General features: G+C 44.6%; 1 protein-coding gene across 1 annotated transcript in view; it reads left to right on the top strand.

Annotated features, from left to right (window-relative positions):
* The first annotated feature begins 9,482 nt into the window (after nucleotides 1–9,482).
* Nucleotides 9,483–27,800, top strand: part of ITIH4 (inter-alpha-trypsin inhibitor heavy chain 4) — a 47,159-nt gene continuing 28,841 nt past the window's right edge. The window contains 7 exon segments of the mRNA XM_075073061.1: nucleotides 9,483–9,557; nucleotides 16,707–16,867; nucleotides 17,355–17,459; nucleotides 19,369–19,531; nucleotides 19,633–19,743; nucleotides 20,493–20,621; nucleotides 26,798–26,914. Coding sequence (XP_074929162.1) covers nucleotides 9,483–9,557; nucleotides 16,707–16,867; nucleotides 17,355–17,459; nucleotides 19,369–19,531; nucleotides 19,633–19,743; nucleotides 20,493–20,621; nucleotides 26,798–26,914 — 861 coding nt within the window.

Genomic DNA, 27,800 nt, shown 5'->3' with positions numbered 1-27,800 from the left:
CTGTTGCGTTGCGTGGTGAGCAGGTCTATCTGGGGAAAGCCCCACTGATGGAAGATTGAGTTTGCCACGTCTGCATGAAGGGACCACTTGTGGCTGTGGAACGACCTGCTGAGGTAGTCTGCCAAATCGTTCTGTACTCCGGGAAGGTACGATGCTTGCAGATGTATTGAGTGCTCCACACAGAAGTCCCACAGCATGATGGCTTCCTGGCACAGGGGAAAGGAATGTGCACGCCCCTGTTTGTTGATATAGAATATCGCTGTGATGTTGTCTGTCATAACTGATACACATCTCCCTATTAAGTGGGCTCAGAAAGTCTGGCATGCCAGGTGTACCACTCAGCTCTCTGGCATTGAGGTGGAGAGCGAGTTGCGCCTGAGACCAGAGGCCTTGTGTTCTGAGTTCTTCCAAATATGCTCCCCAGCCCAGAGCTGATGCATTCATCACTCACAAGAGGGACGGGTGAGGGCTGGTGAAGAGGACCCCTGCACCTACTCCTTGTGGGTTAAGCCACCACAGGAGGGAGTCTAATATCTGGTGAGGCAGAGTTACTATCCTGTCCAAACTGCCCCGGACTGGCAGAAACACTAACGCTAGCCGTGACTGAAGAGGTTGAAGTCTGAGTCTGGCATGCTGTACTACATAGGTACAAGCCGCCATGTGTCATAAGAACATAAGAACGGCCGTACTGGGTCAGACCAAAGGTCCATCTAGCCCAGTATCCTGTCTATCGACAGTGGGCAATGCCAGGTGCCCCAGAGAGAGTGAACCTAACAGGTAATGATCAAGTGATCTCTCTCCTGCATCCATTCCACCCTCTGACAAGCAAACAGAGGCTAGGGACACATTCCTTACCCATAGTGGCTAGTAGCCATTAATGGACTTAACCTCCATGAATTTATTCAGTTCTCTTTTAAACACTGTTATAGTCATACCCTTCACAACCTTCTCAGGTAGGAGTTCCACAAGTTGACTGTATGTTGTGTGAAGAAAAAATTCCTTTTATTTGTTTAAACCAGCTGCCCATTAATTTCATTTGGTGGCCTTTTGTTCTTGTATTATGGGAATAGTAAAATAACTTTCCTTATCTAACTTTCTCCACATCACTCATGATTTTATATACCTTTATCATATCCCCCTTAGTCTTCTCTTTTCTAAGCCTGAAAGTCCTAGCCTCTTTAATCTCTCCTTATATGGGACCCTCTCCAAACCCCTAATAGTTTAGTCGCCCTTCTATGACACCTTTTCTAGTGCTAGTATATCTTTTTTGAGATGAGGTGACCCATTTGTCCGAAGTAAATTCAAGATGTGGGTGTACCATCAATTTATATAAGGGCAATAAGATATTCTCCATCTTATTCTCTATCCCCTTTTTAATGATTCCTAACATCCTGTTTGCTTTTTTGACCACTTCTGCACACTGCGTGGACATCTTCAGAGAACTATCCACGATGACGCCAAGATCTTTATCCTAATTTGTTGCAGCTAAATTAGCCCTCATCATACTTTATGTATAGTTGGGGTTATTTTTTCCAATTCCATTACTTTACATTTATCCACATAAAATTTAATTTGCCATTTTGTTGCCCAATCACTTAGTTTTGTGAGATCTTTCTGAAGTTCTTCACAGTCGGCTTTGGTCTTGAGCAGTTTAGTATCATCTGCAAACTTTGCCACCTCACTTTTTACCCCTTTCTCCAGATCATTTACGAATAAGTTGAATAGGATTGGTCCTAGGACTGACCCCTGGGGAACACTACTAGTTACCCTTCTCCATTCTGAGAATTTACCATTAATTCCTACCCTTTGTTCACTGTCTTTTAATCAGTTCTCTAGTCCATGAAAGGACGTTCCCTTTTATCCCACAACAACTTAATTTACGTAAGAGCCTTTAGTGAGGGACCTTGTCAAAAGCTTTCTGGAAATCTAAGTACTATGTCCACTAGATCCCCCTTGTCCACATGTTTGTTGACCCTTTCAAAGAACTGTAATAGATTAATAAGACACAATTTCCCTTTACAGAAACTATGTTGACTTTTGCCCAACAATTCATGTTCTTCTATGTGTCTGACAATTTTACTCTTTATTATTGTTTTGACTAATTTGCCTGGTACCAATGTTAGACTTACCGGTCTGTAATTGCCAGGATCACCTCTAGAGCCCTTTTTAAATATTGCCGTTACATTAACTATCTTCCAGTCGTTGGGTACAGAAGCCGATTTAAAGGACAGGTTACAAACCCTAGTTAGTAGTTCCGCAATTTCACAATTGAGTTCTTTCAGAACTCTTGGGTGAATGCCATCTGGTTCCGGTGACTTGTTAATGTTAAGTTTATCAATTAATTCCAAAACCTCCTCTAGTGATACTTAAATCTGTGACAGTTCCTCAGATTTGTCACCCACAAGAACTGGCTCAGGTTTAGAAATCTCTCTAACATCCTCAGCCGTGAAGACTTTGTTTAGTTTCTCCACAATGACTTTATCATCTTTAAGTGCTCCTTTTCTATCTCTATCATCAAGGGGGGCCACTGATTGTTTAGCAGGCTTCCTGCTTCTGATGTACTCAAAAAAAAATTCTGTTATTACCTTTTGAGTTTTTGGCTAGCCATTTTTCAAACTCCTCTTTGGCTTTTCTTATTACATTTTTACACTTAATTTGGCAGTGTTTATGCTTCTTTCTATTTACCTTGCGAGAATTTGACTTCCACTTTTTAAAGGAAGTCTTTTTATCTCTCACTCCTTTTTTTACATGGTTGTTAAGCCACGGTGGCTCTTTTTTAGTTCTTTTACTGTGTTTCTTAGTTTGGAGTATACATTTAAGATGAACCTCTATTATGGTGTCTTTGACAAGCGCCCATGCAGCTTGCAGGGATTTCACTTTAGTCACTGTACCTTTTAATTTCTGTTTAACTAACCCCCTCATTTTTGCATAGTTCCCCTTTTTGAAATTAAATGCCACAGTGTTGGGCTGTTGAGATGTTCTTCCCACCACAGGGATGTTAAATATTATTATATTATGGTCACTATTTCCAAACGGTCCTGTTATTACCTCTTGGAACAGATCCCGTGCTCCACTCAGGACTAAATCTAGAATTGCCTCTCCCTTTGTGGGTTCCCATACCAGCTGCTCCAAGAAGCAGTCATTTAAAGTATCAAGAAATTTTGTCTCTGCATTTTGTCCTGAGGTGACATGTTCCCAGTCAATATGGGGATAATTGAAATCCCCCACTAATATTGAGTTCTTAATTTTGATAGCCTCTCTAATTTCCCTTAGCATTTCATCATCACTGTCCTGGTCAGAGGTTGATAATAGATCCCTAATGTTATATTCTTATTAAAGCATGAAATTACTATCTATAGAGATTCTATGGAACGTGGATTCACTTAAGACTTTTACTTGATTTGATTCTACATTTTCTTTCACATATAGTGCCACTTCCTTCCCCCCCTGCCCCCGTATGACCTGTTCTGTCCTTCCGATATATTTTGCACCCCAGAATGATTGTGTCCCATTGATTGTCCTCAGTCCACCAGGTTTCTGTGATGCCTATTATATCAATATCCTCCTTTATCACAAGGCTCTCTAGTTCACCCATCTTATTAATTAGACTTCTAGCATTTGTGTACAAGCACTTTAAAAACTTGCCACTGTTTAATTGTCTGCCCTTTTCTGATGTGTTAGATACCTTTTTATGTGAATGTTTCTCATCTGATCTGGCCCTTACATTATCCTCTTCCATCCTCTGTTCCTGATTATAACCTAGAAAATCTCTATCAATAGACTCTCCTCTAAGAGAAGTCTCTGTCCGATCCACATGCTCCTCTGCAGCAGTCAGCTTTCCCCCATCTCCTAGTTTAAAAACTGCTCTACACCTTTTTAATGTTTAGTGCAGCAGTCTGGTTCCACTTTGGTTTAGGTGGAGCCCATCTCTCCTGTATAGGCTCCCCCCATCCCAAAAGTTTCCCCAGTTCCTAATGAATCTAAACCCCTCTTCTGTACACCATCGTCTCATCCATGCATTGAGACTCTAAAGCTCTGCCTGCCTACCTGGCCCTGCGTGTGGAACTGGGAGCATTTCTGAGTATGCCACCATAGAGATCCTGGATTTCAGTCTCCTCCCTAGAAGCCTAAATTTGGCCTCCAGGATGTCTCTCCTACCCTTCCCTATGTCATTGGTACCTACATGTACCACAACCACCGGCTCCTCTCCAGTTCTACACATAAGTCTGTCTAGATGCCTCAAGAGATCTGCAACCTTTGCACCAGGTAAGCAAGTCACCATACGGTTCTCCTGGTCATCACAAACTCAGCTATCTATGTTTCTAATGATCAAATCTCCCATTACTAACACCTGCCTTTTCCTAGTAACTGGAGTTCCCTCCCCAAGAGAGGTAACCTCAGTGCGAGAGGATACCCCAACCATGGGAAGGTTTCCCTCTGCTCCTGTAGACTGCTCTGCTTCCCTGGGCCTTTCATCCTCCTCAACAGCGCAGGTGCTGTCTGACCGGAGGTGGGACAATTCTACAGTGTCCCGGAAAGCCTCATCAACATACCTCTCTGCCTCCTTTAGCTCCTCCAGTTCTGCCACCCTGCCTCCAAAGCCCGTACGTGGTCTCTGAGGGCCAGGAGCTCCTTGCACTGCTTGCACACATATGCCACCCGCCCACAGGGCAAGTAATCATACATGCGGCTCTCAGTGAAATAAACTGGATAGCCCCCACTCTGCTGCTGGGCTTCTGCCTGCATTGTCTCCTAGTTAATGAAGGGGTTGTATAAAGCAAGAAGTTTTGACTGTAGTTTAGTTTATAGGTTTTAAAACAACAACAACAGCAAGGGGCCTTTGTCCCTTCTCACTACCCTTCCAAACTCCCTTGTGAAACTCCCTGTTAGCAGCCCCTGGTCGCAAAGCTCCCTGGTTGCTTGCGCACTGCTTTATAAAGCCCTGGCCTGCTTGATAGCCCCACCCACTGACTAAGGCTCAGTCAATTAGCAGAGGCTTCTAGCTTTCAAACCTTCCTTTGAAGCTCACAGCTTCCAACTGCCAGCCACAGCACACAGTCCTTCACACAACCAAACAAACAGATGGACAAACACAAGCTCAGCACACAGCGAGTAAACCCCCAAACACAAACAAACAGACACCGCAGACAGTCACTTACCCCAAGGGTATTGTATTTGCTCCTCCTTCACCTGGAGAACTCCCTTGCGAAACTCTCTGTTTGCAGTCCCCGTCCTAGCAGTTTCAGGCAATTCCTTGTTGTGGTGGAAACTGCCTGAGAATGATGTTGAATGATGTTGTTCAGAGGCCAGAACCTCACTTCCGGGAGTTATGCCCTGGCCTGTCTCAAAACCAGTACTGCCCCTATGAACCCTATCTGCTGAACAGGGGACAGAGTCGATTTCTCTGTACTGAGAGGAAAGTCCAGTTCATCGAATGCTGTTCTTATAAAGTCGACTTGTGCTTCCGCTTGAGCCCTGGATCGGCCCTTGATCAGCCAATCATGGAGGTATGGGAACACCTGCACCTGTCGCCTGTGCAGGAATGCCACCACGACTGCCGTGCATTTGGTGAACTCTCAAGGTGCCACCGACAGGCCAAATGGGAGGACAGTGAATTGAGAGGTAGTGGGTACTGTTCACCACACATCCTTCAAGTTGAGGGCAACATACCAGACTCCTGGATCCAATGAGGCCAGAGAGACCAGATAAACTGAGTTTCTTCACAAACCTGTTGAGTTCTCGCAGGTCTAGGCCTGAGCCCACCCTTGGCTTTCGGTATTAGGAACAGGGATGGCGCTATGTTTTTTGCTGCCCCAAGCATGGCAGTCAGGAGGCCTTCAGTGGCACGCTTGCGGACGGTACACTGTTCACACAGATTTAGTGGCATTTCTGCAGGTGATCTGCCATTTCTGCACCTTTGGTATACCTGCTGCTGAATTGCCACCAAAGCCATGGGACTGGCGGACCTCCCGCAGGCATGTTGCCGAACACTGCCTGACTGCCGCTCTCACACCGACCAGCACACCGCCCACCATGGCTTGCTGCCCCAGGCATGCGCTTGCCGCGCTGGTGCCCTGGAGCTGCCCCTGATTAGGAAATACCAGGAATAGAAGCCCTTGTCATTCTGCTCCTGAGGAACCTCTTCCACTGCCCCTAGCGAAAGGAGCAAGTGAACCTCCTGCATAAGGAGTTGCTCATGAGAGGGGTCCCTGAAGAGGGACAGGGAAGGGGGGTGGAAGGGCGAGATGGCACAGATTTGGATGGAGTATCTCCTCGCTACTGTGCGGTGCACCCAGCAGTCCAAAGTGATACAAGACCATGCATGGTAGAAAAGGGATAGTTGGGATGAAAGGGTAAGGCAGGGTAGATCCAGTTCTTGCTCTGGTGCATCATCCTCGACCACACCTTCAAAAGGTCAGTTTGGGGCGGGAAGGTGGCTTGGGTTGCCCAGAGCCTTGGCCTGAGGATGAGTGCTGCCTTTTTTCTGCCACTCCTATTCCTCCTCTGGGAACCATCCTGTCAATTCTGTTGACAGAACTGAGGAGGAGGTTGAGGCCTGAAATGCTTCCCCTGTATGGGGGGAGTGTGTAGGCCCAAGGATTTGAGGGTAGCTCTAAAGTTCTTCAGGCTATGTTGCCTTTTTATCTATCTTCTCTGAAAACAGAGTCACACCCTTCTCACGGCCACTCCTGTAGCCATGACTCTCATGGTGGCATCAGCAACATCCAGCACCACCTGGAGGGAAGTTCAGGAGATTAGCTTGCCCTCTTCAGCTAAGGCCAAAAACTCGGCACAGGAATTTAGGGGAGCAGCTCTGCAAATTTTGTCATTGCCACACAGGTATTGTAAGAGTACCAGCTGACAATGGCCTATTGGTTGGAAATTCAGAGCTGCAACCCACCTTTCTCCCAAATAGGTCGAGTTTTTTAGCCTCCCTATTTTTGGGGGAGGGCCCTTGGAAACCTTGCCACTTGAGCTGATTAGCAGCAGCCACAAGAGAATCAGGTTGCGAGTGCAAATAAAGGTGTTCATAACCCTTAGAGGGCACAAAATATCACTGTTCATTGCACTTGGCAGTGGGGGGCAATGAGGCTGGGGTCTGCCACTGGGTTTTGGTGGTGTCTGCAATAGTTTCTATGAGTAGCAGGGCAATACAGGGAGGTCCAGACTGAGAGAGGATATCCACCATGGGATTGGAGTCCTCAACCACCTCTTCTGCCCTGGCAACCCAGTGCAGCAATTGCTGCAACATCCAATTTTCTTCGAGTCCTGAGGCTATGGCGGTGCCCGCCAGACCCTCATCTGGCAAGAAGGAGGAAGCCCCACAGAATGGCGACTGCTCCCTGCCATCTGCACCCAAGGGGTCCTGTGACTCTTGGGGATCCTAGGCAGGTGCCAATGAGGATGGTGCTGTGCTTAGTGCTGTGGCTGTCTCGCTGAACTTGGTGCCAATGTCAGCTTCGGCACCACTGTCAGTTCTGTTGGTGGTGTGAGAGCCAGCACCAGTAATAGCGGCGCCACTGAAGCCAAAGCTGGTGCTGAAGCTGGTCCCGAAGCCGGTGTCGATGACAATCCCACAGTCAATGGCTTAGACGTCGGTGGTGGTGGCTCAGTGGCTGATCACTCAACCGGTGGAATAAAGATGGCTGAAGCCATTGACGTCACCACTAAGTGGGATCCTTGGCTCCTTCCCTAGTTCTGGTGAAAGGCCCAGGGAGTCCAGAAGGGCCACTGAGATTGGTTCTGCCACTGTGGTGGTCATGGTGCCAGGAAAGCCCGTGTCTCTCACACTTACCTGGACCTCCTGTTCCTGTTCTTATCGGAGCAGTAAGAGTCTGACTCTGACTCCAAAGTCTTTGAAAAGGAAGACCATGGGGGAGTCAAGCCTCGGGCATCAATTGTCGGAAACTTGGGGACTGACTGGGTTCTCTCTCCAGAGGTGCCAGTGCCTGAGGGTACCATGGAGAAGAAGAGTGCTGGGACATCATCACCGGCTTCCCTCTCGATTGCACTTGGGGTCACAGTGGGGCACAGGCATGGAGCCTCCTCTGTCCTAGGGGGTGAGAATGGAGCTGTGAGACACAACAAGTCTTGAGCTGCCTCAAAAGCCTCCGGTGCTAAGGGGAGCTGGCCAGTAGGGTCCGGTGAGCACGGTGGGCCAGAAATTAACTGCCTTGCCTGGGCAGGAGTTGCTGCGGCCTTGCCAGGGGACCTGGTGCTGTGGCTTGACTGGGGACTCACAGCTGTCAGTTCCTTAGATTTGGCTGGGAGAGAACACTCCCTCTACAGCTTCTTTTTCTCCTGAGACACCAGCAGCTGAGACCACTGACTGGCCCTGGGAGGAGACATACTGGTGCCAAGCATCTCAGGAGGAGTCCTTTCTTGGCACCGGTTCCCAGGATGATGGTGCCGGGGCACTCCACGTCGACGAGGACATACTGGGTGTGGGATCCCCTGACCCCAGATCTGAGTAGGGGTGAAGAGCTGCCTCCTTTAGGAGAACCTTAAGCTGCTGTTCCCTTTCTTTAATAGTTCTGGGAAGGAGCTCGCGGCAGATCCTACACCAGTCCTTTTGGTGACCATCCCATAGGTACCTTAAATAAGAAGGGTCGGGGTCACTCTTTGGCATCCGCTTAGTCGTGAAGAACTCTGTACAGTAACAGAGATAAAAGCGCTTGCTAAGCAAGGGCTATGGGGTGTTCCAGCTAACCATCACTGGCGGTAAGAAGGAACTGAGGGGGTGGTGGGTCAGCAGGGCTCTATATTGAGCGCCAAAGGCACAACACCAGGGAGCACCCAGGCCAACCTGATGGATGCTGCTAGGGCAAAAATCTTCCGGCTACCGTGCACATGCGCTCACGCACACCTGATTGGAATGGACATGAACAAGCACTCAGAATAGAACTAGTGGTCAGTTATGACTCCTAGGTTGTATTCCTAGTGCTACTAATAACATACTATATGACCTCTGACAAGTTATTTTTTCTTTGTTGTCTCAGCTTATCTGTAAAAACAATGGGCTACTATTTTGTTAACCTCCTACATGTGTGGTATGCCTTATTTCTGAAGTATTTTGAGATCCTTTAAAGGAAAGATGCTATAGAAGTGTAAAGGGTTATAACAATTTCACATATCCAGGCACACAAAAAGGTGCAGTCACCTTTTGATACCATATATGTGTGTAAGTTCTATGATATTAATAGACAGTTTGAAAGCTAAGTTTGAGCAGGAAATATATTGGAACCTGTTAAATGTGGCCCCTAGATGTATGGGTCCCATAAAAGAAATGTTAGTATCAGAACACTTCCAAACAAAAAGTCTATTAGGAAAAGATGCTTTTAATGATCCGAGTTATTTACAGTGTTTATTGTGTAAATATTAGGCTTATGGTCTTCCCAGAATGTCTACATAACCCAGATACTAGTTATTCATTAACTGAATCTAGTAAATAGGTTTTCATTTTGAGATCTGGTGTTTCCAAAATGGAAGGGCGAGCATTTGTCGTACTGCTGGTCATTGCCTCACTTATAGTATTAGCAGAAAATACTGATCACAAGGTATTTAGTCTGTTTGTTACTGAGAGCATGTATTAGCTGGTCTAACTTTTCAACAGAATGTAAGTAATGAATGAATTTTCAGTATTCAGTCATGTTATGCAGCTCATTTATGTTGGAACCATTAGCCACTCTGTGTATACATATACACAGTGGTGTGAAAAGGACTTTCTTCTGGTCTGTTGAAATGGAAGTCAGAATTAAAGGATTTACAGATTTGTCTGATCACTCTTTTCCCTGGGAATGTTAAATATCAATTTGTGTGATCAGTCTTGGAGGGAGACCTAGGGGGTCTTGTGGAGTAAGTTCAATGGAGTTGCAACTGCTTACATGAGGGCTGAATTTGGCCCATTAAATTGCTAGCTTCTTTAGAGGAAATAATTAGTTTCCATGGGATGTGAAGGAGAAAGGCAATTAGTTTCTTTTATTACTTTGAAGCTGAAAATGTGTTTAATGTAATGTCACAAATACATCAAAGGGGTGGGGTAAATGGACTAATTAAATTTTAGAAAACGTTTAAATGTTTGTTCTTTATTTCTGATGATAAAATAAACTGCTACATTGGAAAATCTCACAAATTGTTATAAAACAATTTTCCTGTGGAGTGCATAACATGCTGTGTTGATGGATGCTTTTAAAAAACAAGGTGTGGTTGTGAAAGTTGCCCTTCTGCTTCCTGGGATGCTAGGTAGCAGGGAACATTGCAGAGGGGGTGATGTTTTTAGCCTTGTGGCTGAGGGCTGGGGGAATAAAGAAAAGTTCAGGAATTGCTCTCTAATGATGCCTTTTAGTAGACACAGGGGTTAAATTCTCTCCTGCATCTGAGATTCACTGGATGGAGAGTAAAGGGAGGTGGTCTGACCAGCATCCTGGTTCTGTGAGCCAGTCTGTGTGCTGGCTGTGGTATGAGTTAGAGCAGTCTTGGGATTGCTCTAACTGAGTGGTTCTCAACCTGCGGCCTGTGGGCCACTTGCAGCCCAGTCAGCACACAGCTGCAGCCTATGTGACATCCTCAGGGCCAAGCAGGTCGTATCGGATGTGGCCCACAATGGTAAATAGGTTGAGAATCTCTGCTAACATATGCCCTTTGGGGTGGACCATACATCATCCGAGGATTGGCATAGCAGAACTCCACCCTGCTCCTTCTTTTCTCTGACATGACCCTATAACAGGTTGTATGAGCACTGGGGCATTTACATCAACTGAGGACTCTGCCCCAGCTGGAGGAATCTCAGCTGGCCAGTTATGACCAGAATCCACCTGAGCTACATAAAGAAGCCAAACAGAAAATGACTCTGTCTCATGAAGTGATGGAGAAGAGACCTAGAAGGAGAAAGTCCAGGTCTCTTCCATCAAAGGGAAAGTTACTATACAGTATGATATAAGATGTTTGAAGATGGGAAGTGCAGTAAACTCAAGAGGATTTATTTGGGGGCTACTGGGAACCCCCACAAAAATGTCCATAATTATTTTTCTTCTGTTCTTTTGGGGTTTTTTTTTTAATCCACTTGTTTTGAATGGAGCTAGAATTGACTGGTTTTGTTTTGCCGCAGTAATGCTGATTTCTGTGAAGAGTAACAGGTTGAATTTGCTTCAAGTGAGCAGCAAGGCAAGAAGCCAAAGACCTCAGCATTTGAGAACTGTGACCATCTCACAGCAGCTGCTTTCCTCAATGTGGTGTTCCATTTAGATCTCTCTGTCACTGACTGTGAATTAAGACAGTACTTATGAGCAGTGGTTGTTGCAGTGATGGTGTAGTGCACTGGCTCTCAACCAGGGGTAGGTGTATCCCTGGAGGTGTGCAGGGGTCTTCCAGGGGGTATTCAACTCATCTAGATCAATGTTTTTCATGAGTGTTACAGCCCAGGAGTGTCTTGGGATGGGTTTAGGGGATCGCAAGTGCAGGGCCAGCAAACAGGGCAATTGCCCAGGACCGCACATCACAGGGGCCCCTGCAAAGCTAAGTTACATGCATCAGTCCCACTGCCGGGGGCTTGGGTTTCAGACAAGGCTCAAAAGTAAAAAACAGGCTCAAGTATCACACTGAAATATAAGTTCAATCAATTCATTTATAATTATATGGTAAAAATGAGAAGGTAAGCAATTTTTCAGTAATAGTGTGCTGTGACACTTTTGTATTTTTATGTCTGATTTGTAAGCAAGTAGTTTAAGTGAAGTGAAATTTGGGGTACTCAAGACAAATCAGACTCCTATAAAGGGGTACAAGTAGTCTGGAAAGGTTGAGAACCACTGGTGTAGTGACAGGATTGTTAATCCTTTAAAAGGTTTGAGGCCTCTAATGGTGCTCACCATCTTCCAGAAGCTAGCCAGCAAAACAGTGTGAATACACAGGTGGGCCTTGCATGTTGTATGTATTTGCTAAATACAATTACTTGGACTCTCTTTGCTTGAGTGATCCTTCATATTGACACAACACTTGCTTTAATTTAGGGACCACAGAGGCTAAGGGACAGGAGAGCAGTGAAACAAAAGGTAATATCCAGCAGCCAAAGAGAGAGAAAGAGAAATGATTTTTTTTTATTTTTTTCAAAATTGTGCCATATGTTTTTATTTGACTGTCATATTTTTCATGAAGATCCTTTGATGGCTCGGAACACTGTCCAATACCCAGGGCTGGCCTTACCATGAGGCGAACTGAGGTGTCCACCTCAGGTGCCAGACTGTGGGGGGAGGGTTCCACTAGGATCCAGAGTGTAGAAAATTGTGTCTGCTGCTGGTGCATATGTATTCTCTCTACTCAAGATGCACAGAGATGGTGGAGTGCTGTGCTGGAGGAAGGGGGGCACAAGAGACATAACAGGCAGGCAGGAGAAAAGGTGAGAGGGAATAACAGAAAGCAGCAGGAGCTGCAATGAGAGAGAGGAGGAGGAGCCTCTTATGTACCTCTCTGGCACCCCCAGAAGCCTGGACTGATTAACACCAGATTCTCAGGGAGCTTCCTGTTTCCTGCTGCTTCCCTGAACCCACTGAAGGAGAACAGACAGTCAACTGAAGTAGTAGGAGCCAGTTAGGCTCTTAAGATGCTGATATCTTCCCTCACTCAGGCCCTGCTAATTTGTCCCTTTCAACTGAGTGTTGAGAGCCACTATAGCTGGCACAGAACAGCAGTCATGAGTGAAAGAGGAAAACACCCTCCTGAGGCAGCATTCAGAAAAAGAAAGAAATCAAAGGAAGCTTTTCTATCTAAGCAGGAAGGAGCTCTCCTGAGATACATAGACACAAATGTTCACGGTGAGCCTTCCGGCCCCAGTGAGGATGTGAGTGGTGAGGGGATGCCTGATCTTCCAGTTAGTCAGAGTTCAGGTGACCTGGCAGCTACTGCAGCATCCACATCTCCATCTCAAATGGATGTAACCATGCACATTCCTGAAGAAAAGTGTAGATCAGAGAAGAGTGTGGTGGAGGCGCAAGAAACAGTTACTACTGGGTTTAGTTCCTAAGTCTAAGATGATCCAGGACTGTGGACCCACTTGAGCAGTAGCCTAAGGACTTCCTGTAGTGCTGGCCAACAGCAAGGGAAAAACTTCATTGTTCCCCAAGACATGAAATAGAAGTTTCCATCCACACAATTACTGGTGTGAAATCTCCAATGGTGACAAAGTGGAAAGGCTATGCTTATTACTCATACTGTTTTTGTGCAATCTTCCAGTCTAATGTTCCAGCCACATTAGGTCTAGCAGGAACAAAGGATTGGAAAAATCTGGCTAGAAATCTGGCATGCCATGAAAAGGCAGCAAATCACCAGAGAGCATTCCACTAGGTGAAAGAGCTTGAGATGAGACTAAGGTTAAAGGCCACCATAGATGACGCATCAAGAGAAGATTGCATGGAGTCTCTTTACTGCAAAATTGTTCTGAAAGGCTCTTGCCATGAGTGAGAGTGCTTGCTACCCAAAACCTAGCACTGTGTGGCACTTCAGATCAGCTGTATGTGCCAAACAATGGAAACTTCCTTAAAATTGTGGAGCTGATGGCTGAGTTTGATGCTGTACTGCAGCAGCATCTAAGAAGAGTCACCCAAGAAATATACACACACCACTCCCTTGGAAAAACAATTCAAAATGAGATGATACAGTTACTGGCAACAAAAGCTGAACAGAAGATTGTGGCATATCTGAAGTCAGCAAGATATTACTCTGTTATTTTGGACTGCACACCTGACATCAACCATATGAAACAAATGACTTTAATGGCGTGTTTTGTAACAACAACAGAACCTAGTGAAAATGTCCCTGCAATGGACTGTCAAAGCATTTTCCAGAATTTATTGACATTGATGATACTCCAGGAGCTGGTATGACAAATGTGCTTCTTAAAAAGCCGGAAGATACGGTAATTGCGATAGTTGACATGAGAGATTAGAGCTACGATAATGGTGCCAACTTGAGAGGAAAGAACAGAGGAGCAGACACAGATCTCAGAGTTAAACCCTCGAGCTTTTTTTGTCCTATGCAGTTCTCATTCATTGAACTTTGTGGTCAGTGATGCAGCATCAGCTTCTAGTGAGGCTGCTGAAGTTTTTAACGTAAGTCAAAGCATCTATGCCTTTTTCTCTGTCTCAGCTCATCGATGGCAAATTTTGAAGCAACATCTGGGAACATCCTCTCTGACACTGAAACCACTGAGTGCCACACGATGGGAAAGTTAAGTGGAGACGATAAAGCCTATCAAACACCAAATTGGGAAGAGAGATGATGCCATAGTTGCCACTATGGAGGATAATGCTATGAGAGGAACTGTTCGTGGGAGAACAGTGGCAGAGAGAAATGGAATCACCAGTAACGTACATAACTTCACATTTCTGTGTGGCTTAGTGTTGTGGCATGACATACTGTTTGAAATAAATGTTGTAAGCCAGAGACTCCAAGGTGTTGACCTTGATATACATCTCTACCTCGATATAACACTGTCCTCAGGAGCCAAAAAATCTTACCGTGTTATAGGTGAAACCGCATTATATCAAACTTGCTTTGATTCACCGGAGTGTGCAGCTCTGCCCCCCTGGAGCACTGCTTTACCGTTTTATATCAGAATTCATGTTATATCGGGGTAGAGATGTATCTGGAGCAATGGAACAACTGGACAAAGCAAAGTCATACCTACAGTCTTACTGGTCAGATGAGGGATTTCAAAACGTTCTGAAGAGTGTACAGAAGTTGACAGAGGAACTTCACACACAAGCTATTTTACCACCCATTCAAGAAAACAAGAGTCATCAAAGAAGACATTTTGATTACGAGGCATGGGATAATCCCATAAGAGACCCCAAACAACAATTCAAAGTTGAATTCTTTAACCAGTGCTAGATTGTGTGCAATACAGTCAGTTGGGGTGGGGGGCAGTGCAGGGGCAAGTTTTTAACCCATTGCTGTTAGGTGGAGCAGACAGGGGTACAGACACAATTTGTAGTCTCTTTATGACAACAGTGAGTTAATTCATCACAATTTAATTTGTTGATATACGTGATGTACTTTGTAGATGATAGCATGGTCATTGCTAGTCATTGTCCCATAACAGTGTGGATTGAAATTCACCAATCACATTGCTTCCTCCTCATCCTACAAATATTCTGAAGTTGTTTATCTTGCCAAATATCTTTGTTCGGACACCATTATCTTGGCTGATGTCTACACAGTTCTGGCAACAGCTATAGAACCAGCAGAAGAGGCAACAAATTATTTATTCCTGGGTGTTTTGAACTGCTTTATAGCTGACAGGATGCTGAGTACAACACATCGTGGGTCTATGATGTTGGCTGACTGCTAAATTGTGGTCAGCATACTGTAAGCTTATCTAACTCAACTGTTCACAATTACGTTCAAATGTGATTAAAACGTGTTATGAAGACATGCCCTTGACTGTGAAGAAACTGACAGGTTTAAAATGGATGCCATGTATTGGTGAGCAAAATATAGAGGTGAATGATTATTTTAATTAGTAATCAACTAGCAGTTTAAAAGATTTGCAGGTTCAGTTTGAAGAAGTAAAATGATATATCTGCATCCATTTTAGACACTAAACTTTTTATTTTATATGCAATTTTACTACTAACTCTTAAAGATGCTGTTGGTTGTGATTCAACTTATATTTATAGTCTTATCATGACTCTGCTTATCAAAAAATGCTGTGGCTGCTGAACTCTGATTTAAATCTTTCCATTCATGTTGTGAAACACTGCCACCCACACACTGACAAATTCTTTTGGATCAGCCTACAGCCCCACATCACATATGGAAAAACACCTTTAATAAAACAACATCATCCCAAGAATTTCCCAGTGGAGCTCCTTGATGAAATTTTCACAGGGAAAGCCTGTTGAGGTGGCTGGGTTGAAGCTGTAAAACAGCAATATTTTTCTTATCATTATTGGCTTGGAAAGAGTTAAATAGTTTGAAATAGGTGCATTTCAAGGGCACCTTCTATCTGTGCAAACAGAGAAGACAGCCCACACAGGGCTCTAACCTGCCAAACATCACCAGAAGCTATTGGCTTGCAAAATGTGCAGCTAAGTCCTACTTGAGAAAAAGAGGATTAAAAACAAGGAAGACAGTCTGGCTCTCTGGGCCAAATACTTAAAGGGTCATCAACAGGGTGTCTAATTCTGTGAGCCGAGTCCTCTACTATTGGTTGGGTCAGGTAGGTGTCCAGCATCATAATCACCCGAGGAGGGAAGAGATTTCAGAGTGGCTTACTGTTCAGCTAAAGCCCTCTGTGCAATAACTTATACAGACCAGGCCACAGTTTTATGTACAATAGAGTTCGTTATTATGGGGATGTGAATAAAGGGCAAGCTTGATCATGGATTTTGAATGGAAAATAACAGGACTCACTGCTATTGTGAACTGAGTGGAAAATCTTGTAGAGATCATGGTCACGAGCATGACACCTTGTGTGATCCTCAGTTGAAGCCACAGATGATTAATTCTGTTTTGCCTTTTAAAATAGGATCAGTCTGCCTTTTCCATTAGTCTCAGCTTTCTTATCTCAGATAGGAAGCCAACAGCCCACTGCTGCTTCTAGAGAGCTGACTATTATTTCAGCCTCTTAACCGCTCACTATTTGATGCTACATTTCATTATGGTGGTAGCTGAATTTCACCATCCTATTTCAATGTATTTCTGTTTTTTTCCAGAATGCCATTGAAATCTACAGCCTGCATGTGGACTCTATGGTTACATCTCGATTTGCTCATACAGTTATCACCAGCAGACTTGTCAACAAGATTAATGAATCCCAGGAGGCTGTTTTTGAAGTGGAATTGCCTAAAACAGCTTTCATCACTAACTTCAGCATGTAGGCTCTTCTGCTACATCTAATACTAATAATGTGGGTCTCCATCTGTGATGTATTAGAACATCAGTGCACCTTTCTGATGATACACTGAGTGTAACATTGTGAAAAACCAGGTGTGGTCTGCAGATTGAAAAAGCTGAGAATGAAAGTTGAATATAATATAGTGATATTCAATAAATTAGCCTGCCTGCTGTGCAAGGTTTTTTATATCCCTGCAAGATGGCATATTTTATTGCAGAAATGTCAAGAGGTCAGTGCTGTTCGATATTCCTGCATGACTTCTAAACTCATCAAAGGGTCTCTGAGTCTGTAGGCACAAAGAGAATGACACTAATGCTCCCTAGTGAGTTATGGTGATTGGAGGGAGGTGGGACGTAAGGGCTTCCTGTGCAGATGCCCCGAGGACCACAGGGCATCATATTCTCCCTTCCTCTTCCACAGACCAGCAAAGCCCACCTCTTAGTTTTAATATTTTAAAACATTTTAGGTCAATTGATGGAGAAACATATCCAGGAACAATAAAGGAGAAAGCATCTGCACAAGAGCAATATGACATTGCGGTTTCACATGGTCAAAGTGCCGGCCTTGTCAAGTAAGCAGCAGTTCTGATTCACTATTATTTCCTCTGATTTTCAGTTAAAATGTTATAGATTGGGTTAAACTGCATTGAAATTAATGCATTCAGAAGAAATATATGAAGCAATAGAAATCTCTTATGGAATAGATAGCTGAAACAATTGAATTGGGGGCTCTCTCCAAAACAAAGCCACATGCAGGGCTGGAGTAGGAGTTAATCCTTCAGAGGTGAGGGAGTTCTACTGTGATCTGATAAACTCAGAGGCGGGAGATTGGATGGGGCTGGGGGGCAAAGCAGCACGAAACACCACAGAAACAGACTAAGGCTTTGTCTACACTACACAGCGTTTAGCGAAACAGCCACATCAACACAGCTGTGTTGCTAAAAGTCAGGCAGCGTAGCCGCTGTTTGTTGGCACTTTTGCTAACAAAATACTTCCACCCCCAATGAGCAGCGTTCACATTGTCGACAGGAGAACACTTTGGCCAACAAAGCACTGTTCACACTGACATTTGCGACGGCAAAACTTTTGGCTTTTTTTTGGAGGGGGAAGGATTTAGCACCTCTGAATGACAAAAGTTTTGTTGCTCAATTGCCAGTGTAGACGTAGCCTAAGGTTCTGTCCACACTAAAGACCTTAGAGTGACACAGCTGTACTGATGCAGCTGCACCACTGCAAGATCTCTCATGTAGCCCTCTATGCTCATGGAGGAGAGCTATCCTGTCCAGGGCCGGCTCCAGTGTTTTTGCCACCCCAGCTGGACCAAAAAAAAAAAAAAAGGCTGCGATTGGATTGGCAGCACTTCGGCGGCAGCTCTACCGTCGCCACTGAATTCTTCGGCAGCAGGTCCTACCCTCCGAGAGGGACCGAGGGACCAGCCACCAAATTGTCTCCAAAGACCCAGATGTGCCGCCTCCTTCCATGGGCCGCCCCAAGCACCAGCTCGCTGCACTGGTGCCTGGAGCCGGCCCTGCTTCTGTCATCAGGGGAGTGTTTTATTCACATCCCTGAGTGACATAAGTTTTGCCAACATAGGTGGTAGTGTAGACATGGCCTCAGAGAATGAGAAGAATCCCAAGGAGATGGCAGAACAAGCTCTGGGTACATAGCCCTAAGAAAAAGCCTAGAGAGAGCTTTTGGAGGCTAAGTACTTGCTTGGAAAGGTGAGCAAAGGAAATATCTCCAGCTGTTCGATTTCCCCCTGAGTTCAAGGAAACAGGACTTGGTGCATTATTTGTAAATAAACAGGATTACATCAAAGAAATGCATGGCTCCATCATTAATTTCTTTTCCTAATGAAACAAACTGCAGGACCCTGAATTTTGGCTAAACACTCAGGTGAAAAATGGATTCCACCAAAATGTATTTCAAGTCCATGGCAAAATGAAAAAAAACCCTGTCTCTTACACAGAGTAAAGAGTTGCTAGATTAAAACTGATCTAAGCAATAAGTGCAGCAAGGGGAATTATTCATCATCCACCAAGAAATGGGCTTGGATAGAAAGCTCTGTGGGCTACACAGGTGTAACAGCATGCGCAGGCATAACCCGTTGTAGGTTCAGGACCTAACACTGCTTCAGAACTTCAGGCAACATTGCACTGGAGGAGAATATTCAGTCTGGGCTTTCAGTTATTCAATCCTACCGCCACTGGCATTAATTCCAACCACCCGTGCCTCTAGATTTCTACTACAAATCTAAACTTATCTCCTACATATAGAATAGATACTGTACACTAAAAACTTTGAAATGGTAAGTAAGTCTCCGTGGGATGTAAATAAGTCTTATTTACACTAAATAAAGTGATCTCTCTCTCCTTGGCTTTGCCACTTGACCACTCTTTAACCCAGACAAATGGAAACTTTGGCAACCTCCCCTGCAAATATCACAGTAAAAAGCTGTGTGTCAATTTTGCTTATTTTCAGAACTACTGGAAGGAAACTAGAGCAGTTTCATGTTTCAGTCAATGTTGCATCAGACAGTAAGGTTACCTTTGAGCTGATATATGAGGAGTTGTTGAAGCGACAGCTGGGGAAGTATGAATTGTTATTTAAGGTCAGACCCAAGCAGCTTGTTAAGCACTTTCAGGTAAGCTACAACTAGAGGCTTTAGGAATAAATGCTGCTACCTTGTTTGGGCAACCCTGCAGCTGCCAAATGACACTGACCTATTTTCCTTCTTTCCTTCAGATTGATGTCCACATCTTTGAACCCCAGGGTATAAACTTCCTGGAAACTGACAGCACCTTTATGACAAATGAGTTAACTGAAGCTCTTACAAAGCTGCAGAATGAGACCAAGGTAAAACATTATCAGGAAAATTATATTAAAGATAATGTTAAAAAAAATTATATGATACATAGGTTGGGAAAAGAGTGTCTGTACATCTGGGTATAGTGATTAGATTATCTGCAAATATAAAGTTAGTTTTTAAAAGTCACATGATACCTAGAGTACATAATCAGCAATAATCCAAATTTAGGTGAATAGATTTAAGAATACAGTTTAGATATTAGAATCCGAATACTTGTGTACATCACTCATGAAAAATTGTACAGAGATTTGGTTGTGGAAAGCAAAGTATATCAATGAGTGAAGATTGTCCCTGAGTAATTGAGAATTAGCTTGGTTGTCCATTTAGAAAATACAATCCATGAGGAAAGTATTTGTTACTTTCCTGACTGTGCTTCTCATCAGCACTCCAGCTCATCCCTCCTGGTATTGCCGATGTCCAGTTATGTGTTCTATGTAGATGTGCCTCGACTATCTGATGGCATCCGACACCATGAGTTGCCACATCAGCTGAGTGTAGCATTGGCTGATTCCACATTCTCTCAGCACTCACTCGTTACCGGGGTCACATGCCCTTACAGCTCTGATGATCAGTGCATGTGTCTGGACCTGGTAACCCTTAGCTCTCAAGGTTTCAGCCAGAGAGGTATATTTCTCTACCTTTCAAGTAATGCTAATGGGAATTTATCTGTTATTGTTAGTTGCTATTTATTTTTGTGATTAATCTTAGTTTAGTTGCTTTTGTGTTTAATTTTCAGGCTCATATTTTATTTAAACCAACAATAGTTCAACAAAAGAAGAGTCCTGAACTTGAGGAAACCCTTCTAGATGGAGACTTTATAATACGTTATGATGTTAAAAGGGATGTCAGTGCAGGAGATATACAGGTAACAAATATACACCTGGAAGTGCAAATGAGGAAGATCATCATGGGTTGATAGATTCTGAAAGTGCTATAGTACAATTAAAAAGTATAGTCATCAATCCAGAGTGAGTAGGAGTTGAAGGTAATCAGTAAACCCAGAAAGCACCATCCATTGACAAATTAGGTCTTATATTGCTTCATGCTCTTTTTCTGTAAAGGGAATTTTCAAATGCTGGCAAACCTATGGATTATTTGCCAGTCTTTTTTGTAAATGGGATTAACTGAATTTTAGACAACTGTTAAACAGTAATTACTTGTGTATATACTACTTTTATCTCTGTTTACTTTGTAAAACAATTTTAATAAGAATTTTGTTATAAAAGAACAGATCTGTTTAAAAAGTTTGTGGACCAACACATCCCCTTGTAACAGGGCAAGGCGATCACTAGCTCCGTGCCTCCTGCTGGTCAGTCCAGGATTAGCTTATCCAGCTCAGGAGTGCCCTCCTCTGGCCGGTTTCTCCGCTGCCCTTACTTGCCCCTCTGCAGTCCCTTTATCTCCACCAGTTCAGGCCCAGCATCCCTCCCAGACTACAGTGCCCCTTACCTTGGGGTGCTGCCCCACAGGGCCGGCTTTAGGCACCATGGGGCCCGATTCGAAGGAGCTGCCACTGAAGTCCCACTACTGTCTTCAGCAGCAGCTCAATTGAGCTGCCGCCACCGACAGTGGTGGGACTTCAGCAGCAGTTCCTTCGGGACATTGCGGGGCCCTCTTAGGGGTGCGGGGCCTGATTCTGGAAAATTGACTGATTCGCCCTAAAGCCGGCCCTGCTGCCCCATGGCAGTGTCCCCACACTCTGGGTCTCCCCTCCCTGGGGAACCCCTATACCCATTTTGCCGCAGTGGCTACTGCCAGTCGTCATCTAGCCCCTTCTCTCAGGGGCAAACTTCAGTCTGAAGTGGCCACTCATCACTGGCAAGGGGGTTGGACCAGCTGCCTTTTCTTGCCCTGGCTGCCTCTCTGCAGCCCTAGTACCTCATCAGGTCTTTGCCACAAGGCCTCAGCCTGGAAGGTCATCAGGCCAGGGCTCCCCAGCTCAGCCTGTCCTTTCCCAATATTGCCCTGTCCAAGGTACCCCAGTCTCAACCAGGCAGCTATGTCCTTCTTGTTCCACTGCTGGAGCAAGACTCACTTCCTTCTTCCAAATAGTATTGCTAACAACCTCTTGGATTATTAATACAAAATATTAAAAATGTAATTTATATTTAATCATTTTCATTGTTTTATTTATTCTGCATTTTTTTAAGTCAGGGCAATGAAAATAGACTAGTCAATTTCAATTTTATTTCTAGTCAATTTCATTATCTGTTTTTTCTATGTTTGCAGGATATTGTAAAAATTAGGTTGCAAACACCATAGGGTAATGCTATTTCTTTCAAAACAAATCTTTTCTATTGAATGTTTTGAAAAAGAAGTCTAGGGAAACCTATTTTTTGATGTTGAGTTTTGTAAAAGTTTGTTTTGACAAAGCTTAGAAGTTTGACCTTAATTGTCCTGATAAAATGCTGTTTATGAGGGAAGAGCTCTCTTCTTAAGGATTGCATATCCCACTGAGTGTAATACAGAAAACAGGATATGATTGTCTTTTGAATTACACTGTACAGATGGTGGTGTTTTTCTTTAAAACTTATGTTTCAACAATTATTTTGAGGAAATACAAGGTATGTCTACACTACGGGATTATTCTGATTTTACATAAACCGGTTTTGTAAAACAGATTGTATAAAGTCGAGTGCACGCGGCCACACTAAGCATATTAATTCAGCTGTGTGCGTCCATGTACCGAGGCTAGCGTCGATTTCCGGAGCGTTGCACTGTGGGTAGCTATCCCGTAGCTATCCCATAGTTCCCGCAGTCTCCTCCGCCCCTTGGAATTCTGGGTTGAGATCCCAGTGCCTGATGGGGCAAAAAACATTGTCGCAGGTGGTTCTGGGTACAGCCTCACCCCATAAAGTCCCCTTACTCTACAGAGATTGTGGAGCACACAGCAGCAGCAATAACAATGGGACATTGTTTGGCTGAGTGTCTGAGCGAGTCAGTAATGTGCGCCAGCGTCCTTTAAACGGCCAAATGTACATTCTGCACCATTCTGCACTTGTTCAGCCTATAGTTGAATAGCTCCTGACTACTGTCCAGCTGCCTGAGTATGGCTTCATGAGCCATGGTATCAAGGGTAGGCTGGGTCACCCAGGATAACTACAGGCATTTCAACATCCCCAACTTTTACTTCTGGTCTGGGAAGTAATTCCCTTGCTGCAGCCGTTTAAACAGAGTAGTGTTCCTGAGGACGCGAGCGTCACGAACCCTTCCTGGCCATCCCATGTGGATGTTGGTGAAACATCCCTTGTGATCCACAGTGCTTGTGGTACCATTGAAAAGTACCCCTTGCGGTTTATGTACTGGGTCGCCGGGTGCTCTGGTGCCAAGAATAGGGAATGGGTTCCATCTATCGCCCCTCCACATTGTAGGGAATCCATTGCACCAAAGCATCCACTATGACTGCACATTTCCCAGAGTCACAACCTTTCGTAGCAGCAGCTTAATGATTGCTTTGGCTACTTGCATCACAGCAGCCCTCACAGCAAATTTTCCCACTTCAAATTGATTCTCGACTGACAGGTAGCTGTCTGGCGTTGCAAGCTTCCAGACGGCTTTGCCACTCGCTTCTCAACTGTGGGGCTGCTCTCATCTTGGTATTATGGCGTTTCAGGGCAGGGAAAGCAAGTCACAAAGTTCATGAAAGTGCCCTTATGCATGCGAAAGTTTCACAGCCACTGCAATCGTCCCAAACCTGCAAAACTATGTGGTCCACCAGTCTTTGCTTGTTTCACGGGTCCAAATCGTTGTTCAATGGCTAGAAACTTGCCTCATTATCAGCAGGATCTCCAAAGTGCAGGGCCGCAGTTTGGAGAAATTCTGTGTCCATGTCCTCATCACTCTCATGCCATGGCTCATGAAGCCATACACAGGCAGCCTGGACAGTAGTCAGGAGCTGTTCAACTACAGGCTGAGCAAGTGCAGAATGGTGGTAGAATGTGCATTTGGCCGTTTAAAGGCGCGCTGGCGCACATTACTGACTCGCTCAGACCTCAGCCAAACCAATGTCCCCATTGTTATTGCTGCTTGCTGTGTGCTCCACAATCTCTGTGAGAGTAAGGGGAGACCTTATGGCAGGGTGGAGGCTGAGGCAAATCACCTGGCTGCTGATTACACGCAGCCAGACACCAGGGCGATTAGAAGAGCACACCACGAAGTGGTGCGCATCAGAGAAGCTTTGAAAATGAGTTTCATCACGGGCCAGAGTACGGTGTGACTGTTGTGTTTGTTTCCCCTTGTTTCCTCTTGATGACCCCCCCCCCCTTCATTGACTCATTTCCTGTAAGCAACCCACCCTCCCGCTTCAATTACAGCTTGCTTAACGAAATAAAGTCACTATCGTTTAAAAATCATGTATTCTTTATTAAAAAGTAATTATAAAAAGAGGGATGTGGTTTGGGAGGAGGCTAGGAGGGAAGGAAAAGGCCACTAAAAATATTTCAAAGTAAGACAGCCTTTTGGTTGGGCTGTCCACGAGGGTGGAGTGGGCGAGTGCATGAAACCTTCCCCCACGCGTTCTTACACATCTGGGTGAGGAAGATATGGAACATGGTGAGTGGTGAGAGTGGTTACACAGGGGCTGCAGCAGCACTCTGTGACCCTGCTGCTGTTCCTGAAGCTCCACCAGATGTCAGAGGATGTCAGTTTGATCATGCAGTAGCCCCAGCGTTGCATCCTACCTCTGCTGATCTTCCTGCCTACACCTCTGATCTTCCTGCCGCCACCTCTCATCTCGAGAGTCTCTCCTCTCCTCACATTGGTCCCTCCTTTCCTCACGTTCACTGGCATCTTTCCTGTAATTTGATACCACGTCCTTCCACTCATTCAGATGAGCTCTTTCATTGCAGGTTACTTCCATGATTTCCAAGAACATTTCGTCTCACGTCTTTTTTTTCCTCCGTCTTATCTGAGATAGCCTTTGGGAAGGAGTAGGGAGGCTTGAAAAATTTGCAGCTGCATTAGGGAGGTAAAAAAGGGAGAGAAGTATTTAAAAAGATACATTTTACAGAACAATGGTTATACTCTTTCACAGTGAACAACACTATTCACCTTACATACCACATGTGATTTCACTACACGGTCGCATTTTGCATCTTAATACTGAGTGCCTGCGGCTCTGGTGTTAGAGATCTCACAGACGCAGGGTCCAGCAGCAGAATTAAGCTTGCATGCGGCCATGGTAACGCATTGTCGTTTGCCTTCTGCAGCCTTCATATACATGCCCTCCTTTCCCAAATTACAAGCAAAATCCCATTCAGTTGGCTGTTCTTTCCTGTTAACATGCCAGCAGCAGAAACCACCACACCCCATCCAATTCTCTGGGATGATCGCTTTCCCTCCTTCCACCGCGTGGGCTGGTATTCATGGAGATCACTGCTAATCCACCCCCTTCCCCACCACCACTGTGGCTGGTAGCAGGAGATCCTGCTAGCCAACGCGAAAAAAGCTCAGCCCATTACGCCGCTTCCTTTCCCCCTGCTTGGCTACTGCAAGGAAGGATTTCTTTTAGCAAAAGGGCAAAACAGCCCAAGTAGGAATGCCATTCTCTTGTCCCCTTAATTAATTCCATGAATTTCAAACCAGGTTCCAATGAACATAACACTTCTGAGATTAACACAGCGAGATAAGAATGGATTGTTGCTTGAATGCCAGGCAAATCACCGAGGCTACACAGCTAGCTTTGTCATGCAATGTGATTACCAGATTACTTGCTATGATGGCTGTTGTTCAAGTGTCCTTACGCCTGGTGAATGAAATGGCTTGCTCCTTGCCCAGAAAGCTTCTGCAAAACGTTTTGGAGTACCTCCGGAAAGCTTCATGGGAGATGTCCCTGGAGGATTTTCCGCTCCATCCCAGACTATGTTAAGACAAACTTTTTCCAGTAATTTACTGGCCCGAATGCATCCCAAGCCCTTCATGTGAAAATTCAATTTCATTAAAAAACGCTTGCTTTTAACCATGTTTTTATTTACAAAGGTACACTCACCCAGAGGTCGCTTCCGTGGCTTCATTGTTCGTGTTACTGGGGCCTTGGGAGAGTAATCTGTTGGCGTGAGAAAAAGCTTCCTGGTGTTGGGGAGACAAGAGTGCTGTGCTGCTCTCTCACAAGTCGTCCTCCTCTCCTCCTCTATCTTCCTTCCGGCCCCAGTGAAAATCCTCAGCCATGGCTGAGATTACCATCTCCCACCTCAGGACATCCACCAGGACAGGGGTGTAGTGGTGGGCGGACCCCCCTGAATTGCATTGCAGCTCAGCGTAGAAGCGGGCATCTTGTTTTCGGCCTGGCCCCGGACTTCCATTTGCTTCTTTGGTTTTCTGGTGGCTTGTCTGAGCTCCTTAATTTCACTCTGACTTTCACTGGTCCCTGTGTGCCTTTCTCTATCATTAGGCTTGGAAATTTTTTCAAATGTTTTTATTTCATCTTTTGGAACGGAAAGTTCTGTTAGACAGAATCCTTCTCCCATACAGTGATCAGATCCTAGTACCTCCGTGCGGGTCCATGCTGGAGCTCTTTTTTCGATTCTCAGGAGATTGCATTGTTAACCTGTGCTGATGAGCTTCTGCGTGGTCACCTGTGCTGGTGAGTTCTCCACGTGTCCAAACAGGAAATTGAATTCAAAAGTTTCGCGGGGCTTTTCCTGTTTACCTGCCCAGTGTATCTGAGTTCAGATTGCTGTCCAGAGCGGTTCACAGCGCATTAGCACTGTGGGGATACCACCCAGAGGCCAATACCGTCGATTTGTGGCCACACTAACCCTAATCCGATGTAATACCGATTTCAGCGCTACTCCTCTCGTTGGGGAGGAGTACAGAAACCGGTTTAAAGAGCCCTTTATATCGATATAAAGGGCCTCATTGTGTGGACGGGTGCAGCGTTAAATCGGTTTAACTCTGCTAAAATCGGCATAAATGCGTAGTGTAGACCAGGCCACAGTTTGGATTTGTCTAGAAGACTAGTAAGCGGATGATGGATCTGATCTTGTGGCTGTGTCATAATAATGCAAGATGTAAATTGTATGTATTAACTTTTTTGTGTTTCAGATCGTAAACGGGTATTTCGTGCATTACTTTGCACCCACTGAAATGTCAACATTTCCCAAAAATGTCATCTTTGTTGTCGATCAAAGTGGCTCTATGTCAGGCAGAAAAATTGAACAGGTAACTCACTTCTTAAATACAGAATTACATTTGTATATTTATTCACGGTGTCTGTGCTATTGTATAAATAAAAGCTGATGACTCCACTGTAATTTCTAAAGGTGCTTCATATACCAGCAGCACTGTCTCGCTCTAGGAAATAACAGTGACGTTCAGTTTTAAAACAACTCATGCTACTTCTGTAGACATGCAACATTTTCAGAGGCTAGAAGCCATCTTGCTCTTGGAAATATGCACATGAAACTTTATTTAACTTGATAATTTTAAAGTTTAACCCCTTCCTAACATGGCTGTTGTTATAGATATCGCATCTTAATAAAGTTCTAGCTTTCTAATGTAGTTGTTCTCATACGAAAAAATTAGCTTCAATTTTTTTGTTTTGTTTTAATAAAAGTGGGAAGAAATAAGATCACAGTGGAATGAAGCCAGTGGAAGTTCTTCTCATTGACTTCACTGGGAGTAGAACTGGGCTTCGGTAGAGTATTTGCATCAGTAACAGTTACAAGATTAGGTCACCTGTAATGGCCTCAAATTAAAAGATAAAGTTACTATGGTGTCCTAACATATGCCTGATCCTCCACCTCATATTCCACTTTTCAAAGCCATTCCACCCTAGCCTCGGTGACCAGTCCTTGAAACAAACAGTATTACAGTGACCTCCTCCTTTGCCAGAATAAGTTACTGAAATGGTTGTGTAAGCTTTGCATATTTTAGGACCCAATCCTTTTAGCTGTTAGTGAATAAACACATGCAACTCCACTGGTTTACACCAGGGCTGATTATGGCCCATGCTTTTTATTGTAAAGATGTTCAGAGAGAAGAACAATTTGCATAATGAAGTGATAATAGCACTGTCACAGAAGTTGCTGTTAGCTGTGCAGTACTG

Source organism: Chelonoidis abingdonii, chromosome 16, assembly GCF_003597395.2.
Source record: "Chelonoidis abingdonii isolate Lonesome George chromosome 16, CheloAbing_2.0, whole genome shotgun sequence".
In the NCBI taxonomy this organism is placed as follows: Eukaryota; Metazoa; Chordata; order Testudines; family Testudinidae; genus Chelonoidis; species Chelonoidis abingdonii.
This window is presented reverse-complemented; position numbering and strand designations above follow the sequence as displayed.